General features: G+C 41.5%; 1 protein-coding gene across 5 annotated transcripts in view; it reads right to left on the bottom strand.

Annotated features, from left to right (window-relative positions):
* LOC105483602 (nuclear receptor coactivator 2) overlaps nt 1-20017 on the bottom strand; it is a 303158-nt gene that overhangs the window by 18333 nt on the left and 264808 nt on the right. For 3 of the 5 annotated variants that reach the window (XM_011744559.3, XM_011744557.3, XM_011744563.3), the window contains exons 13-18: nt 17763-17969; nt 14317-14532; nt 11004-11133; nt 4282-4447; nt 615-893; nt 351-428 (exon numbers count right to left, since the gene is read on the bottom strand). In XM_011744559.3, coding sequence (XP_011742861.1) covers nt 351-428; nt 615-893; nt 4282-4447; nt 11004-11133; nt 14317-14532; nt 17763-17969 — 1076 coding nt within the window. The remainder of the gene's footprint in view (nt 1-350; nt 429-614; nt 894-4281; nt 4448-11003; nt 11134-14316; nt 14533-17762; nt 17970-20017) is intronic. The other 2 variants (XM_011744567.3, XM_024793328.2) reach the window with 1 other exon arrangement.

Raw genomic sequence — 20017 nt, 5'->3', positions numbered from 1 at the left:
AAAACAAGGTTATGTGTTGACTGGATGATGACAATGTTGTGACCAGAGGTTTGCAGGAACTCAACCCTGTATTCCTCCTAAGAGCAATAGTTTAGTGTTCTCTAATTCAGTGTTTGCAGTAACTTTATGTAGCACAACTTCTTAGAATAACAAGAATTGACTGTACCTGGCAATAAAAATGGCAGTGATTAGAAGGGAAAAATGTAACATACTAGTAGGTAACTGGGTGACAGTACAGGGCCAGTGTGCTGATCTGGATCCACATCTACTAAGTTAACTTTCTTCAGAGAGGAAGAAATGACAAAAGTAGCTGCATGCATACAATGATAATAGCTGGTATGCTGCCTTACCTGTGTTGGTACTCCAGGCCTCAGAGTCAAGTTCACATTGGAAACATTGCTGATTTGATTCATAAGTGGCTGGCGATTCTAAATACATACAAACAGGATGAATACATTTTAAGAACAGAATACATTTTACTTTAAGTTTCCCAAGTAACTGCCCTCCCCAACCCAGTATCTGTACGTTGTTGGACAGCTGTGCCATCTCACATCATCTTCCCCACATCCTCCACCCAGCACCCCTAGCTTCCCAGGTGCCAGTGAAAAACAGACCTGCTGTGCTTGGAGGCGATGCTGAAGTTGAAGTCTCAGTTGATTTGGCTGGTTCTGCACTAGGCCTGTGGGCCTGAGGCCCGGTCTGGGCTGCATACGGAGTGTGGCATAACTAGGTCGCTGTCCCATGGTGTGAAAGTTTGGATCTTGCATGGGAGAATAGCTACCCTGGGCCATTTGTGCCTGAGACGCATACTGCTGTGGGAAAACAGGCGCCTTCTGCTCCAGCATGATGTTGGAATCCTGACTTGAGAACTGTTCTGGATCTACTGCTTGGCTCTGCAGAGAAAGTCCCAAATAACAAACAAATTAAACCATAAAAACAGCAGAGTCAGTATGAGGCTGTTTTCTCTCGCTGTCATACATTCGAAGCTTTTTATACTTTTTAATATTACACTTACTACACAAAGGTACCTTTAGCTTGACTCCACTTATCTTTCTAGAAAATGGCTCTGCTCACAGTTTCGGTTACACAAGGACAGAAGCGGGGGTCACACTGGACTCCCAGCAGCACTTCTTCCAAGGGAAGGGGAAAAATGCGCCAGGACTACAGAATGCCTCCTACCCACTCCACCAATCATATTGGCCTGGACTTTCACATGCAAATATCCCCCGGCAGTGTTATGTTTTTTGATTGATTATTCATACCTGTAGAGGTCATTTTGATTAGATAACCTCTTTGGCACCTGACTGGAATCAGCAGATGCAGTGTGGGGTACTGACCATCATTATCCTGATTTTATAGCTAACAAAAATGAGACTTAAAGATATGAAGTGAATTGCAACAAACCCTATTCAGCTAGTATGTGGTGGGGGTCCATTTCAGTTTGTGATTTGGGATCTGAGCTTCTCACCAGTGTGACGCGCTGCCTATTACCTACTTTACTGTTTTCTGTGCCTGTCAGGATTCCCTACATGCCCCACATTTTGCCATCATCCTCTCATTACCTACTAGACATGGTTTATGTGTCTGTCACTCCTGACTTTTTTTTTTTTGAGACGGCGTTTTGCTCTTGTTGTCCAGGCTGGAGTGTAACGGTGTGATCTCGGCTCACCGCAACCTCCGTCTCCCAGGTTCAAGTGATTCTCCTGCCTCAGCCTCCCGAGCAGCTGGGATTACAGGCATGTGCCACTACGCCCAGCTAATTTTGTACTTTTAGTAGAGACAGGGTTTCTCCATGTTGGTCAGGCTGGTCTCGAACTCCCAACCTCAGGTGATCTGCCCATCACAGCCTCCCAAAGTGCTGGGAATACAGGCGTGAGCCACGGCGCCCAGCTACTCCTGACTTCTTAGGGCTAACCTATCTACCTGGGTCAGAATGGGACAGGCGAACAAACCCAGAACTTCCCCGGGCTCCAGGACACCTCAGACTGAGGTGGCCCTGAATGTTTATGTGCCGAGGGGAAAGGTGGACCTGGCTGATTCTCCTTTTCCTTCTACTTCTAGGAGTAACTGCTACAAACTTAATGGTGTACAGGAAGAAAAGGCTCTAGCAACAAATAAAGTCTTTCAAGCTTTCCGTTTTTTGTTTTTTGTTTTTTGAGGCAAAGTCTTGCTTTGTTGTCAGGCTGGAGTGCAGTGGCGCGATCTCGGCTCACTGCAACCACCGATTCCCCGGTTCGAGCAATTCTCCTGCCTCAGCCTCCTGAGTAGCTGGGATTACAGGCGCGTGCCACCATGCCCAGCTAATTTTTGTATTTTTAGTAGAGACAGGGGTTTCACCACGTTGGCCAGGATGGTCTTGATCTCTTGACCTTGTGATCCACCCACCTCGACCTCTCAAAGTGCTGGGATTACAGGAGTGAGCCAACGCGCCTGGCCTCAAGTTTTCTTTAGCTCAGTGGTGTCCTAGGCCTTCTTGAAAACCGTCTACCCATGTAGTGCTGGAGCCGCCCGGAGCCCTGAGCTCTGATCAGCACAGCCCTAGGGCCAGCCTGTGATAGCCAGGGGCCCACTGCCCTCCCTGTGTTAATTCTAAACATGGGGATGGAGCCTAAGCAGAGGAAACCATTCATTGCTGAATTACTGCTCTAACTACACACACAAAACTATCTCAGAACTTAAACATGAATATGAATAATTTGCATTCTATACTTCCCTCAACTCTACCTAATAATCATATTTCTATAATTCAGTTTCATGACAATGTTATAATGATGGTGGATTTGATGAAACAAAATAGAAATAACAGAAATGAGTGAAAAACGGACTAAAAATATTAAATGACACGACACCTGTTTTGATAACATTACAAGTCACTCAGCAACTCCACAGATCACATTTTAAAATGTCACTTAGACAAACTCAAGGATAAAATAGTACTGAGTGCTAAATTCTAACTATCACTGAAGACAAAGCAAACCAGTCACACAGGAAATATTTAAACTCCATTTTCCTTTCTTAATTTATTTTAGGTTATATCATGTAACCTCAAGTCATTTCTTTCCATTCTGCTGTTTTCAATATGAATTGATAAGTCATAACTCCCACCTGTGTCTGCTCAACTGTGGGAATTATGATAAGACTAATTTTAATGTTTCAGAGAATTCTCCAATGACTCTGCATCGCCTTTCTCTCAGAAAGATGATGACACGTCATATGGCCAAGTAGTAGACTGGACACTGGCAGGTACTTTTTGACAGTAAGAAATAAAGATGATTCATGCTAAGCAAGGAGGAAAACAGTAACTAGAATGAGATGGTTTTTCTGGGTTACTCTTTACACAGTAAGCCAGGCTGCACTGCTTCACACAAAGTTAGCTGTGCAGCCACTTCAGATAGTGTTTTGTTCTTTCAAGGGACTGTGTTAGGTTATTTATTATATCATTGCTATCAGGTACTCTAAAAGCAGGGACTTACTTTTTTATAGTAATCAACTAATTACTTGGAAGAAGAAAGCTAAATAAGCTCACTAAGATTAGTTAACTTTTTTATATTCCCATTTGCACTTAAATATCCCCAAAATTATGGTGGGCTAAACCATAAGTGAAAGGAACTGTAGCTAGGACTATAGGTGTGTGCCACCACAACTGGTTGCTACATTTTATTTTTTTGGTAGAGACAGGGTTTCATTATGTTGTCCAGGCTGGAGTGTAGTAGCTTTTCACAGGGACAATCATTGCACAGTACATCCTTGAACTCCTGGACTCAACCATAAGTGAAAGGTTGAGCCCACCATTTTTAAAGGTAAAAATGATGAAAGAGTTGCAGCTACCTGTAAAATGACTTCTGCTAACTTGTGTATGTGGAAAGTATTCTTTTAGCACAAACAGCTTCCTATCACTGGCCCACAGGTGTGAAATGAATGCAGTGGTCACAACTACAGACACTCACACCGGCTGGAAGCCCAGGGGGAAGCGTCCTAGGTCACAAGGCAGCAATGTGCTGTTTGTGGTTTCTCTGTATCTTGTGTGTCCTTCCCTATCAGCAAGGATGGACACCAGGTGAACTGGACTTGAGTTTGTGTCTTTCTGCTAACTTGAACTGTATGCAAAGCTCATTCTCAGTGCTCTCCATTCTCAGGCAAAAGTTTACAGGGCCAGCCTGTTTTGAGGTAAAAAAACAGTATATTCTAAAAAGCAGACTGTGGAGTAACTGTAAACAGCAAACGGACACCTCTGTGCCCATGAGAACGCTTGGCCCCCACCTGCTGCCCTTCTGCGCATACCTGGCTGACCAGTTCAGGTATTCCCAAGGCTCTGTCAATCTCCTCCAGGCCATCAAAATTCCGCAAGGCCAGATAGAGCTGGTCCAGAAGAGCTCCCTCATCACTCGGAGACTCAGCTGCAGGATGTGGACACAGCAAGTCATCTGGAGAACTGCCAAACGGCTGCCTGTAAAGATAGAAATGTTATCTTGGGCCAGTGGAAAAGCTAGTTGATTAGAGAACAAATTTTTTATCTCAAAGGTGAAAGTATCAATTGACTTCCAGGGTCGTTGCAACAAACTACCGTACCAACTCAACAGAACGAAAGGATAGTCTGAAATATTCGATACACTTTATTCAGTGCCCAATACAGGCCAGATACAAATCTAGACATTTAAGGTATGATTTTTATTTCTATTGGTCTCACTTCACGGCTTGCAAAGCTGAGGCTTGGTGAGGTGAGGTCCACATGGATCTGTGCAAGTCCAGGGCTCACCAACCTACACTGACTGCTCAAGCATGTAAATATTTACTTGGCATTGAAGCAACCAAAGGACTTTTCTGCACTTTAGTAGGAATCACTGATTGACTTAAGATTCTTACTCTACAGGAAGCTGTGATGACCCACTTGGGAGAGACAGAGAACTAGAGGCATCAGAGCTGCATTAATTTTCTTGAACTCAGCTGCAGCTAGATTAAATTTGGCTGGGCTGATAGGAAATTTCTTAGTCATGCACAAGCAGGCCTTGAAAACATGTATTTTTCTCTGAGACAGGGTCTCACTTCATTGCCCAGGCTGGAGTGCAGTGGTATGATCATGGCTTACTGCAGCCTCGACCTCCCGGGCTTAGGTGATCCTCCCACTTCAGCATCCAAGTAGCTGGGACTACAGGCACGCACCACCACGCCTGGCTAATTTTTTGTATTTTTTGTAGAGATGGTGTTTCGCCATGTTACTCAGGCTAGTCTCGAACTCCTGAGCTCAAGCGATCCACCCACTTCGGTCTCCCTAAGTGCTGGGATAACAGGTGTGGGTTACCACACCTGGCCTGAAAACATTAAAACCCTCAAGAAGCGTATCTGTTAGCCTTCCTGCATTAGGTACATAAGGAAAGTGGATCATGAACATGCAAATTATATTTGTTATTATATAAGATAATTGGTGATAAAATCAGAACACTAAACTCTAGATTACATGGTACATACAACTCCTATACATTTAAATTAACTGTCAGAGTAGAGGAGGGGTGTGTGTGTGTGTGTGTGTGTGTGTGTGTGAGAGTGTGTGTAGTGATGCCACCATGGCTCACTGGGCTCAAGTGATCCTCTGGCCTCACCCTCCTGAGTAGCTAGGACTATAGGTGTATGCCACCACAACTGGCTGCTGCATTTTTTTTTTCTGGTAGACAGGGTTTCATGATGTTGCCCAGGCTGGAGTGCAGTAGCTTTTCACAGGCACAATTATTGCACACTACATCCTTGAACTCCTGGGCTAAAGGAATCCTTCTACCTCAGCCTCTTGAGTAGCTGGGACTACAGATGTGATGTGTGCCACCAAGCTTGGCTAATTTTTATAAATTTTTTGTAGAGACGGGGTCTTGCTACATTGCCCAGGCTGGTCTTGAACTCCTGGACCCAAGCAATCCTCCCACCTTGGCCTCCCAAGTGCTGGGATAACAGGCGTGAGCCACCACATCTAGCCTAGAGGAGGCTTTTAAAAAAGAGCTTCTGAGTTGCCTGAATACTAAAATGGAAAATGGTATTTGTACTTTACCAAAAGTCTATTTTGTACTCTTAGAGTCACTACATGATGTTTTGGAGAAAATAAACTTTTATAGATTAAAAAACAAACAAAAAGTTTATAGATGAGCAAACTCATTCTTAAGCAAGTGAGAATAAACTTATCAAGAAATGAAGTTACCTATTAACACAGTTCAATACGCCATGTGGTTTTTAAATGCTCTAATATGCTATTTTGGCTTAGAATCCTGAAACACTGAAGTACTAGCACTGAAACCAATAATTAATTTCTTTTTTTTTTTTTTTTGAGACGGAGTCTGGCTCTGTCGCCCGGGCTGGAGTGCAGTGGCCGGATCTCAGCTCACTGCAAGCTCCGCCCCCCGGGTTTACGCCATTCTCCTGCCTCAGCCTCCCGAGTAGCTGGGACTACAGGTGCCCGCCGCCTCGCCCAGCTAGTTTTTTTTTTGTATTTTTTAGTAGAGACGGGGTTTCACCGTGTTCGCCAGGATGGTCTCGATCTCCTGACCTCGTGATCCGCCCGTCTCGGCCTCCCAAAGTGCTGGGATTACAGGCTTGAGCCACCGCGCCCGGCCTCAATAATTAATTTCAAATGGTCATAAAGGAATGCATTAATAACAATGTATTCTATCTACTCACCTCTAGTAACTTGGAAATTGTCCAGCTGAGGGTCCCTGGAGGCCACTCCTCACCTGTTTCCCTGACTTCCTGGCTGCAGGAGCTCCTTGTATTTCTAAGGGACCCACCCAGACCCCTGAGAGGCAGGTGCTCTTCCCACTCCTGCCCCTTTCTTGTCACTACTGGGCTTCACAAAGTCACACATGCTGGGAGCTTGCTGACTCTTTCCTCCTGCTTCTCTACAGCCCACACTCTCCTAGAACTTTCTTAAACCAAACGTGATCAGACTGCTCCACTACTGCTACACTTAGGGAGGGGGAGGAAGAAGCAGATGCAGAAAAGCAGTCAGGAGAGGGAGAAACCACTGAACTGTCTGCCATGATAGCAAAGAGGGAAGGAGATTCCTCAATGAGGAGAGGCCAACAAACATGAATGTGGCAGGAGTTCCATGAAACAGTTCAAGTTAGTCAAGAGTAATGTCAGCTATTTACCAAATTCTCTTAGGCAGCGACCTCATTTCCTAAAAATACTAGTTAAGTTAGGCATTAAAGGATTTTCTTTGCCTAGATTTTGTCATTTTCAACTTGTTTCTTTGGAAGCTGCATTCATATGCAACCCTCCCATCCCAAATGTATTCAGTGATGGCAGGCTCGTGTGAAATCTAATGCATGCAGGTGGCACAAGCAGACTTTCCAGCCTCACATCTGGCGGAAACCCACTGTCAGAAGGAGGCAGGCACTGTCTCGTGCCTTTGTAAGACCACTCCACCCTGACAGACCAGCAATACAGCCAAATGCGTGTTAACAAACAACTAAAACAATCATCTGAATTTAAACAATTTCCTACATCATAAAATCACTTTTTGTTACATGCTTTTCTTTTTCAATTAAAAAAACCCCAAATGAATGCAGAGATTAAAAAGTTAAAACAGTGCATCCAGGCTGTCCCATTTTGGTCAAGGCCCTCTTCAACACAAGCTGGGACTCTCAGGACACTTTGCCAACAACTTTCCTGCTTGCATGATATCTCTGATTCTAATACGATGCTCTCAGGTTCCCATTCCCAAAGCACACTTTACTGAGCAAACAGGCCCTCCTCAGAATTCTTATGTGGTTCTTCAGCTCTCCCAGGAAAATGCCCCTGGAATGCGGTGGTAGTGGTGGTAGAATTCAAGGACACATGCCTTTGATAACGCCTAACCTTCCGAAACTTAATGTTCATGCCTTCCCTGTGAGCCCCAGCTATCAGGGGCAGCTGATTTTTCTCCAAAAGATGCTACACATACCACCAGAAAACCAAGACCTTGTCATTTACCCCATCCTTCCCATACGCTTCTCCAGCTGAGGGTCTACTTTCCATTGGGGCGCCACCCATCTCCTCACAGACCGCCCCGCTTTCTCCTCTCAGCATTAAACCACTTACTGTGCTATGCTGAATTGATACTAACAATTTATGTTAAAAACACAACTTCACACCATGCTCACAAGGGGCAAGCACTGCATCCTCTACCTCTTTTTGGCTCAGTGCTTGAACATAAACACAGTATACGTGCAGTAAGTTTCTAGTGGATGAAAACAAAAGGTTCCTGATTTGACTGAGCTACAATACATTAAAAACCACTTTTATATTCAGAAATACATACTGTCTTGTGGCTTGGTGTTACAAATTTGGGCATATCATGAGTGGTATCACTTCCCTTAGAGATGTCATAATATGCTTGCTAACAGAAAAAAATACTGATCCAGACTCCCAATCTCAACTTTATAAATGGCCACTAACACAATGAAGAAATTATTTTCCTACATTTTGGGCAATTATATACAGTTACAACCTGGATAGTATCTGACAGATAAATACAATAAATATAATATTAAGACGAGAATGGAATTCAGAGTAATAAAGGGAAAAATAACACAGGCCCCAGGCTGGTGCAAAATAATAGGTAATAAACAAGCAGAGAAGAGATCCTGATATCAATAGAAATCCCATACCTTAAAGTCTACATGTTTATTTATGGACTAGTAGGTCATTAAGTATGGGAATAAGAAGGAGAATTAGGTCAAATTCTCAGCATCTGTTTGAGAAACCATAACATTACCATTTCTTCACTTTTCAAAAGTATTTTCAAAATTCTGCAAAAAAGCAGCAGCTACTGAATGATGAGAAATAGTCAACAAAAGAAACCTTACTTACAGATACATTTCAAACAGGAGAAAGTCAAATTAAAATTGTGAACTTAGGCCTGGCACGGTGGCTCACACCTGTAATCCCAGCACTTTGGGAGGCTGAGGCAGGTGGATTACCTGAGGTCAGGAGTTCGAGACCAGCCTGGCCAACATGACAAAAGCCTGTCTCTACCATAAATACACAAATTAGCCGGGCGCCTGTAATCCCAGCTACTTGGGAGGCTGAGGCAGAAGAATCACTTGAACCCAGGAGGTGGAGGTTGCAGTGAGCCGAGATCACGCCACTGCACTCTAGCCTGGGCAGCAAAGTGAGACTCTGTATCAAAACAAAAATTGTGAACTTAATGCAAAAGGAAGTCCTTCATGAAAGACAGCTATTGTATTTCAAGAGAAAACCCCTTTAATAAAACCAACAGAAATCTTTAAAAAGTCATCTATAAATTTTGAGTATATTATAAAGAACTCTTTTATATACCAGATGAATGAAGGAAAAAAAAAACCCATAATGGAACTAAAAGTGGAAATTAGCTATAAATAAATGAGTATGTGAATGTTACAGATTTAAGGGCTAAACTACTATCTTTTTGAAATGTGTACATAAACTAAGGCTGGATTCATCAAACATTAAAAAGCCTGTTCCTAAACATTAACTGTGATGCTTATAAAGGGGATTTTTAAAAAGCACTGCTCTTCTTTTATTTCAAAAGAGAGACATAGTTAGAACTTTTATTACCCATTACTTCTGAATTTCTATGACAATAAGATTACCATAAAGCTGGTCGTAAGTTTCTTCCACACTGAATTATTTAAAATAAAAATGTGAGAGTGGCTAGAAAAACTGAAATAACTTTAAAGGTAATGAAAATGTTTTGTTTTGTCCACACAATGCTTATGCAAAAAACCTAACTGATGGCAACGGAAACGACATGCTAGGGCAGTGCTGAGTCACAGACACTTGCACAGCAAACTTAACATGCTGACTCTATTACTGGACCAAGTATAATTCTGGACTTGCTTCCTTTTTTTTTTTTTTTTTTGAGATGGAGTTTCGCTCCTGTTGCCGAGGCTGGAGTGCAATGGTGCGATCTTGGCTCACTGCAACCTCTGCCTTCCGGGTTCAAGTGATTCTCCTGTCTCAGCTTCCCAAGTATCTGGGATTACAGGCATGCGCCACCATACCTGGCTAATTTTTTGTACTTTTAGTAGAGACAGGGTTTCTCCATGCTGGTCAGGCTGGTCTCAAACTCCCAACCTCAGGTGATCTACCCGTCTCAACCTCCCAAAGTGCTGGGATTACAGGTGTGAGCCACTGCGCCCGGCTCCATTTTTGTTTTAACAGCGCTCTCCTCCTATTTGGGCAACACTAAAAATCCTAATTTTGGGCCTAGTTCTTCCTAAAAATTAATCTTTGACATTTCATCCAAAAACAACTATCAGGTGGTGGATTTAATTATTATACATTTGTCCTGTGTTATATTTAACTTTCCATGGAAATGGGTGGGTTTCTAACATATCAAATAAACATATCTAGAAATAGCCTACCATTCACTGACATCATGAAATCAGAATCAAAGAACAAGAGGGACTGTGAGAAACCACCATCTCCAAGTATGACAGCAGTTCCGAGATCAACAGCAATGGCTATCTACCTGGGGCGCACTTCCCTGTCTACACAGCACGTGTCTCCCACTGCCCTTGGCAGCCAGTTTGGGATGAGCCACGCCGCCTGCCTGAGGTTCTTTCTCTGTCACCCAATGCCTCAATTCTACTCACAGCAGTCCTTACTCTGGGTCTGTGATGTGCAGCTTTTACCAGCTGAACTGGCTTCCTGTCATCTCTGCCATCTGAAATCAGACCTTTTCTTCAAGACTCTGAAGCCTTCTCCAAGCATCCTGGTTGGATAATCTTCTGAAACGTGGCTTATGATTTTTATACTGCACACTACCTCAATATTACAGTTATCAGCATACATATTTTATTTTCCATCTAATTTGTAACTTCTTTAAAGGCATGTCCTAGGTCATACTGATTTCTGGATTCACCCCTCCCCTTCGTGCACTGCGTAGTAGATAATATAGTCCAAATAAACCAAAACTGGTCAGGCACCAGCTACTCAAAAGGAAAAGATTAATTTCTGGACAGGTATAAAATAACTGGCTACCCTAGGTGCTCAGGACTCACCTGTTTTGGCTGGCAAAAGATGCCTGGTCTATAGGCAGGATGCTTTCAGGCCATGGGGCAGTCTGATTTGGAGGAGCTTGTTGCTGGCTATACTGAGGTCCCCCCATGTTCATCTCTAATTCAGATGGCCCTAGAAACGGAGAAGAAAAAAATCTTACATCTTTAATCAAGGAAGCATTTATTTCTGCTATGTAATATAAAGTGAAATGTCTGGTTTATGAAAAAGGGAAAACACAGAAGCAGTAATAATTAACTAGGTGAAAATAAGAAGATAAAATTCTGATTCTGAAATAGAAGTCAGTAAATATGAAGGCCATTTCAGAGAATATCTAGACAAGCAGTTCTAAACCTTTAGCATTTAAGACTCTAAATACTCAAAAAGTTTTTGTTCGTGTGCGTTACATCTTATTGATATTTACTATATTGGAAATTGAAATTGAGAAATGTAGATTCATTTAAAAATCACAATAAATGAATTATATGTTAATATAAAAGATTTTTTTCTAGATCCAAGTAAGTGGAATAAATAAGATTTTTGAATGCAAAATTAAAAAAATTCTTTTATTGGCATTGTTTTACATTTCTGCAAATAGCTTTAATGCCTGGGTTAATGGAATAGAGTGAAATCTTGTTTTTGCATTTCACCTGCTGTGATATCATATAGCATGTAAAATTTCTGGAAAACTCTACCATACGCTTGGGCGATAGTAAGAGTGAAGAAGGCAACAGTGTTTTAGGATTAGTATGAAAATAGTTTGGGCCTTGCAGACACTTCCTGACTGGGAATCAGGGTGCTGGACCATGTTTCTAGGAAGCATGTCGAGACTGCTGGCTCCTGAACGTCGACTAACTGTACTTCAGCTGGCTCCCTTACCAGAGCAAGAGCAGAGCAGAAAGGAGGCCCAGACAACCCACACATGCTCTTTCTCCGAAGTTCTTTGAAAGGCTTTAAAGCCAATGGATGAGATGAGCTTTTAAAAATTATATTATCGGCCGGGCGCAGTGGCTCACGCCTGTAATCCCAACACTTTGGGAGGCTGAGACGAGCGGATCACGAGGTCAGGAGATCGAGACCATCCTGGCTAACCCGGTGAAACCCCGTCTCTACTAAAAATACAAAAAAATTAGCCGGGCGTAGTGGCGGGCGCCTGTAGTCCCAGCTACTTGGGAGGCTGAGGCAGGAGAATGGCATGAACCTGGGAGGCGGAGCTTGCAGTGAGCCGAGATCGTGCCACCGCACTCCAGCCTGGGCAGTCGACTGAGCAAGACTCCATCTCAAAAAAAAAAAAAAAAAAAAATATATATATATATATTATCATCATTATCTGTAGACCTGTATTCCATTCCAAAAGATAATTTTCTGTTGAATTCATGGCTTTTGGAATTTACTAAAAATCAGAGAAACTCAGCTATACAATAAAGCTTATAGAACTGTATTTCCAGCTCAAGAGCCAGATGCTCTTCAATGAAGACTGAGAATAAATTACATTTCTGGATATAAGGTACTATTATGATTTTTAATCAATAAATATTTTTAAATTTCTCATTTAATTTTGCATAGAAATCGGTTTTTAGCGTTTTTCATGCTGTCAAATTATACAAATTTATGTTTGAGAACCACTCATTAAGTACATTCAATGTAGTAAGGCAATGTAAATGCCATCTCTGAGAAACAATAAGCCAAAATATACTGAACAATTAAATAGGTAAGAAAACTAATGTCAAGTTAGGATGAAAATTCTATACTTTGTTCTACACTTTGTCTTGTCAAAACAACCCTGGCATCTTTTTTTTTTTTTTTTTGAGAAGGAGTCTCACTCTGTTGCCCAGGCTGGAGTACTGGTGTGATCATAGCTCACTGCAACCTCTGCCTCCCGGGTTTAAGCAATTCCCCTGATTCAGCCTCCTGAGTAGCTGGGACTACAGGTGTGTGCCACCACGCCTGGCTAACTTTTGTATTTTTAGTAGATATGGGGTTTCACCATGTTGGCCAGGCTGGTTTTGAACTCCTGACCTCAGGTGATCTGCCTGCCTCAGCCTCCCACAGTGCCTGGCATCTTTTTTTGAATTATTTAGCTCTTCCTCATTGTGCAGTATCTAAGTATATGAAAAGAACATAAACATTACTTATTGGAATTATGCTAATGTACAAGAGGAGGGCTAACATGGCAATGATAAAGGACATAATCTCAAGTATGAGTTGTACAGACCACTGATTTTTAAAATATAACAGCTTTATTGAAAGATAATTCATATAACATACACTTCACCTATTTAAAGTGTACAATGAGTTTTAGTATATTCAGAGTTATACAACCATCACCACAATCAACTTCAGAACACTTTCATTCCACCAAAAAGAAACCCATTACTCTTTAGGAGTCACTCCCCACTTCCTATCTGAGCCCCTCCCCTCAACTCCTGGCCCTAGGTAACCACTACTTTACTTTCTGTCTCTACAGATTTGTCATTCTGGGGACATTTCATATAAATGGTATCATATAATGTATCAGACCATCAATTTTAATAATATGTGAACTGTCTCCAAATAGAATTCTAGCAATCCTCACATTCTGTGAGATGTTCTGTAAGACCTTGTAACCTTCAGTGAGGGCCTGGGAGAGTCTGATTTACCAATCTAGGTGGTGGCCCAGGAATCTCCATTTTAAGTTCCCAATGTTGTTCTGATGATCACACAGCATTAGAAACCACTGCTGTACCACCGAACTATTATTATTATTTCTTTCTGAGACGGAGTCTTGCTCTGTTGCCCAGGCTTGACTGCAGTGGTGTCATCTTGGCTCAAGGCACCCTCCACCTCCTGGGTTCAAGTGATTCTCCTGCCTCAGCATTCTGAGTAGTTGGGATTACAGGTGCCGACCACCACGCCCAGCTAATTTTTGTAATTTTAGTAGAGATGGGGTTTCACCATGTTGGCCAGGCTGGTCTCGAACTACTGACCTCAAGTGATACTCCTACCTTGGCCTCCCAAAGTGCTGGGATTACAAGCGTGAGCCACTGCGCCCTGCCTATTTCTTTATTAATAGTGTGACGTTATAATTCACTTCTCCCCCAAAGTTGAAATTAGGTAATTTAATAAAAATAAAACATCTCAAAGGTAGTTGGTTCTCTTATATAACCTTTGAGATTCTGATTCCATACAGAGTTCCAGCAAAATCTCACTTATGGCAGCTTCAGGGGAGGATTATCTAAAATGCACATAAGAAGCATGTCTTGAAAGAACTTATGGAGCTGATCCTCTTGTCTAAGAGAGCATAAAAGTTAAAAGCAAACAGCACTAGAGCCGCCTTACCTATATTCATGACCTGAGACTGAAGCGTCTGTCTTTGGCCAGGCTGGCTGCTGGGCCTCATGGGGATGCTGGCCGCTGGGTTCCGAATCATACCTCCTTGGACTGGCCGGTTCATGGCACTGGTGGTAGCAGCACAGGTGACTCTCACAGCCGAACTCTGTGGTGCCCATTCTCCAGATGGCATGGTAGGCCGAGAAGCACTGCTACCAATCATTCCTGCATGCAAGCCAAAGAAAACTGAGAGATGCAGTAACTGAAAACATATTTAGCATGTATGAACACCAGATGATCTTAGCCTACAAAATAATCATTCTGTAATTCACACTTATCCAATAGCTAATGTTCTCATTGGCCAGATGTGGGCCCTTGGCTAAGAAATAAGAATTGGCAATTACTACACAGTTTTCATAACATGGACTTGCCACTCTTTACAGTTCAGAAAAGCTGTTAAAATTGTTCCCATTTGTACTTAGAAACAGGTGCCGTGGCGTGTGGATAACCCCAACTTCCTTCCTCAGGAAGTGAATCACATTAGCTGATATACACGTCAATGCTTTACTTTCCAAAAGGGAGGTAGAGGCTAAGAGGAACAAGGTAAAAACTGATAATCAATACTCTCATTATAAACGATAATCATAGAAGATATCTTGAAGTCTACATGAGACTTTATCCTCAAATCTCCTTCAGGGTGTACTTCAAAACTGACCAAGAGTAGCCTCTAAGTAATGGAGAAATTATAGATCTTTCTGATAATTACTGTAGTTCTTCATAGCCAAGACAAGGGAGTTCCTTGCCTTGTATCCACTGTATTTCTGACTATACAGACCTAGAGTGGGTTAGGACAGATTTGTAAAAATCCCTTCCTTTTTGAGGTGTTAAGAGTTATCTGACCACACATAAGAGCGTAATGCTCCTAAGCAGGACTGTGTTTGCGCTGTCCTGGCCTGGCCCCCAGGATGCTGATAATGGTCAAACATTTGCTAAGACTTGATATTCTAAAGGGGGAACTCTTCAAATGAGGTCTCTTCATTTTGAAGTGTTTAATGATGGATACATAAAGGTACTGCTTTCAAATATATGGCTGCTTTCATTTTCTTTAATTACGATAAACAACTAAAAATGGGGTATATTTAACAAATGAACATGCATTGTGGGCGTTTCTTCACTTCTGAAATGAGAATGTGCTGTGACGATGATTAAGGGTGAAAGGCAGTCAGTTAGATTTTAAAAAGTTAAGAGGCCAGGCACGGTGGCTCATGTCTGTAATCCCAGCACTTAGGGAGGCTGAGGTGGGCAGACTGTTTGAGCCCAGGAATTCGAGGTCAGCCTGGGCAACATGGCGAAGCCTCGTCTCTATAAAAAATATAAAAATTAGCTGGGCGTGGTGGCAGATGCCTGTAGTCCCAGTTACTCGGGAGGCTGAGGCGGGAGGATTACTTGAGTCTGGGAGGTTGAGGCTATGTTGAGCCGTGATTGCGCCACTGCACTCCAGCCTGGGTGACAAAGTAAGACTCTGTCTCAAAACTAAAATAAAAAGTTAGAAGGGTATTCTATTAACACATATTTTAAAAAACATTTTAAAATTAGATTTGAACTATAGAAAAATATTATGGGAAAAAGGGATTTTATTTTTTAAAAAATCTGTTATCTAAATAATATGACAAGTTTATAGAAAGTCTAGAAAGCAAAAAAGAGAATGATCCATAATTCAACAATAGTACTGCAATGATAACTGGGAAAGTCCCTCTCAATCTGTGTTTTTTTTTTTTTGAGATGGATTCTCGCTCTGTCGTCCAGGCTGGAGTGCAGTGGCGCGATCTTGGCTCACTACAACCTCCGCCCCCTGAGTTCAAGCGATTCTCCTGCCTCAGCATCCTGAGTAGCTGGGATTACAGGTACATGCCACCATGCCCATTTAATTTTTGTATTTTTAGTAGAGATGAGGTTTCACCATGTTTGTCAGGATGGTCTCGAACTTCTGACCTCGTCATCCACCTGCCTCGGCCTCCCAAAGTGCTGGGATTACAGGGGTGAGCCACCATGCCTGGACCAGTCTATGTTTTTTTAAACAGCGTGAGGGTATTGTATGATCTTCACAGCCTGGACACCAGGGCTCTCTCAGCTGCTGGGATTTTAATACAGGCCTATTCTCAAATTCCTGCAGAAGATTCCTAGAAGAACTCATATCTTCTTATATTTTGCTGGTAAGCCTTAGTAAGTCATGGCTCCTTTTTCTCTTATAGAACTTTACATAGATCAATATTTTATTTATCTTAAATTTTAAATTAATCTTTATTTACTGAATATTTAATGAAATGAATATGACTGACTATATAATTAGTGAAGCAGTCAGTGAACGACACACGTGGCAGGCACCCAATAAATATTTGTTGAAGGAATAAGTTACCTTAATACAGCACAGTTCACAGTTCCCATGAATTCCTTACAAACAACAGAAAGTTAAAAATCTATGTCTTCCCCTTAAATTGAATTCTTATATTCAGTTAACTGTCTAAACGGCACTCAGTATGTATACAGGGATACAGGCTTGACTAAAAATAAAATACCAAGAGTTAAAACACCTACCACTATAAATTCTTCTTAAAAGATTTCTTTCTATGCCTTTGTTTCTAGTGACTCATTGAGACTAAGAAAGCAAGCTATAAACTGTGAGCAGCTCTGCATTAGAAAACCCAGCATCCTGCTATATCCATAATAAAAATATGTTACAGGGTACAGGATGTGGATGTGGTGGCAACAGCAATCAACGCTACTGCAACGACTTCCAATCTGAACTGGATGTAAGCTTGGGAATATAATGGCCACTGAGATAGTGACTATTACCTAGGAAATGTGCCTATGCAAATTGCTGGACACCTGAAATTAGAGCAGATCAATGCCCATACCTGATCACAAGCAACTTCCTACATCTTCAAAAGGGAGCCAGGGACCATATCTGAAAGCTATTAGGCCAGGCATATTACTGTTTAAAGTTCTTTATTTTTAATTAGTACTTTTTGGAATAAGAATTTTATCACCTAGAAGTATAAAAGGTTGGTTGAATTTTAAGCTCTTATTCTGAAATTCTCCAAACACAAATAATCAATCCATAAGAAGTTTTGGGGGCATCAGTAAATTATCCCTGGAATAATTTTATATATACCCTGCAATGCCTAGAACAGTAACTGGGATAGAAGTGAAATAAGTCTCAGCTATAGGATTAATGATTGGAAACCTCATAAAAGTAACAATCACAGAATTAAATGGTTAGCTCACTGGAAAGGCTTTCCCATATGCCATTCTCACAGTGAAAATCTGTAGAATTTTCTCACTTTCAGATGTTTTCTAACATAAAAAGTTCACTTGAAAAATTCTACTAGTTTAATGTGGATAAATATACCATTAAATAACCCACCAATAAAGTAACAGTGCATTTGAGCCCTTACCTGTGCTATTGTTCCCTAAATTTCCTTGATTTCCTATCATCCCTTGATTACCCATCATTCCTGGCTGAGGTATCACTGAGTAGGGACTACTGTTTCTGATTGGTGGGAAAGGTCCAGCACCAGTTGGGCTTTGCAATGTGATGTCAAGTGGTAAATTCTGGTTTGGCAATAACCTGCCCAGTTGCCCTGGTCGTGGGTTATTAAAAGCTAAGGAGAAAACAAATGAAAATTGAAGGTTAATATAGGATAATGGAAAATAATATTAACAGTAGTGTTTAGGGACAATGTCTGTAAAATGACAAAGGTATGCACGTCAGAGACCAACTACCTAGACAAAAGACAAAATCACAGACAAAAAACACATGCAGCACCCCAAAGCATAGATGTGTGATCTAATCAACCGGTCTCTAATTCTTGACGATCTTGCAAAACAAAACAAAACAAAACAAACACATATATATTATTTACCATATACCTTCCTCACCAATAGTAATATTCATTCATTCATTCATTCTCTCTCTCTCTCTTTTTTTATTCTGAGACAGAGTTTTGCTCTCCTTGCCCAAGCTGGAGTGCAATGGCGCGATCTTGGCTCAGTACAACCTCCACCTCCCAGGTTCAAGAGATTCTCCTGCCTCAGCCTCCCGAGTAGCTGGATTACAGGTGTGCACTACCACGCTTGGCTAATTTTTTTTTTTTTTTTTTTTTTTTTTGAGACGGAGTCTTTCTCTGTCACGAGACTTGAGTGCAGTGGCGCGATCTCGGCTCACTGCAACCGCTGCCTCTAGGGTTCAAATGATTCTCTTGCCTTAGCTGCCCGCCTAGCTGGGACTATAGTCGCGCCACCACGCCCATCTAATTTTTGTATTTTTAGTAGAGACGGGGTTTCACCATGTTGGCCGGGATGTTCTCGATCTCTTGACCTTGTGACCCGCCTGCTTCCGCCTCCCAAAGTGCTGGGATTACAGGCCTGAGCTACTGTGCCCGGCCGTTTTTTTTTTTTTTTTTTTTCTTTTTTTAAATACACGGTCTTGCTCTGTTGCCCCAGCTGGAGTGTAGCAGCACAGTCGTAGTTAACTACAGCTTTTAACTCCTGGGTTTAAGAGATCTTCTTGCCTCAGCCTTCTGAGTAGCTAGGACTACAGGTAAGTACCACCAGGCCTGGCTAATTTTAAAATTGTTTTGTAGAGACAGTGTCACACTATATTGCCTAAGGTGGTCTCAAACTTCTTGCCTCAAGTGATCCTCCTGCCTTGGCCTCCCAAAGTGCTGGGATTACAGGCATGAGCCACCATGTCTGGCTCCCAATAGTAATTTCAAATATATAACTGTATTTGCTAATTAAACCAATTTTTTTCATGTTATAATATTCAAACTTAGGAGTACTGCTTTCTCACAGCTATGAAGCTATAAACATCTCTTACATACATCACCAAACCTATACATATGTGGTTTGGAGAGTATCACTTCTTAACTGGGCTTTCCTAGGATTAGAATTAGATTAAAAGTGGTTACTCTCATTAGAAGTTTAAAAATTTAAGTGTGAACTCTGTTGCCTAAAGCAGTATTAAATTAAAACTGTAGGGCCCTGCTTACTTTTCAAAGTACAGCTTCTTTAAATTCTAGACACATTTGGATTTGATACGATTTTTATAGCTAGTTGACAAGAATTTATTGTGTACTAAGGACTAGACCAGCATCACGTTGACAACCTATAATTTGTTAACATTATTAAATTTAAAATACTAAGATATTACAAATTATAGCAACTTATTACATAATATCAAGTACTTTATTTTTCCTGAATTATATAAACAGTCTGAAATAGCATATTTAAAAGAAAAAATTCTTAACCATCAATGACAAAAATAAAATATTTTTAAAAATTAGGGCTGAGAATGGAAATTATGTGCATGCTTAATCATGACTTCCTCAGGTTTGGTTATCAGGTTGCCATCAATAATTTAAATACCATCAGGAGCTACAGAAAGAAGAGAAACGGTGAATTCTACATAGTCCTTCATTACCTCCCCTAGGGCTAATAAGCATAGACTGCCTAGTGTGTTTCTTTTTTTTTTGAGACTGAGTTTCGCTCTGGTTGTCCAGGCTGGAGTGTAATGGCAGGATCTTAGCTCACTGCAACCTCCAACTTCTGGGTTCAAGCGATTCTCCTGCCTCAGCCTCCCGAGTAGCTGGGATTATAGGCGCCCACCATCATGCCCAGCAATTTTTTTGTATTTCTAGTAGAGATAGGG

The sequence above is a fragment of the Macaca nemestrina genome, chromosome 8 (assembly GCF_043159975.1).
Source record: "Macaca nemestrina isolate mMacNem1 chromosome 8, mMacNem.hap1, whole genome shotgun sequence".
NCBI lineage: Eukaryota > Metazoa > Chordata > Mammalia > Primates > Cercopithecidae > Macaca > Macaca nemestrina.
This window is presented reverse-complemented; position numbering and strand designations above follow the sequence as displayed.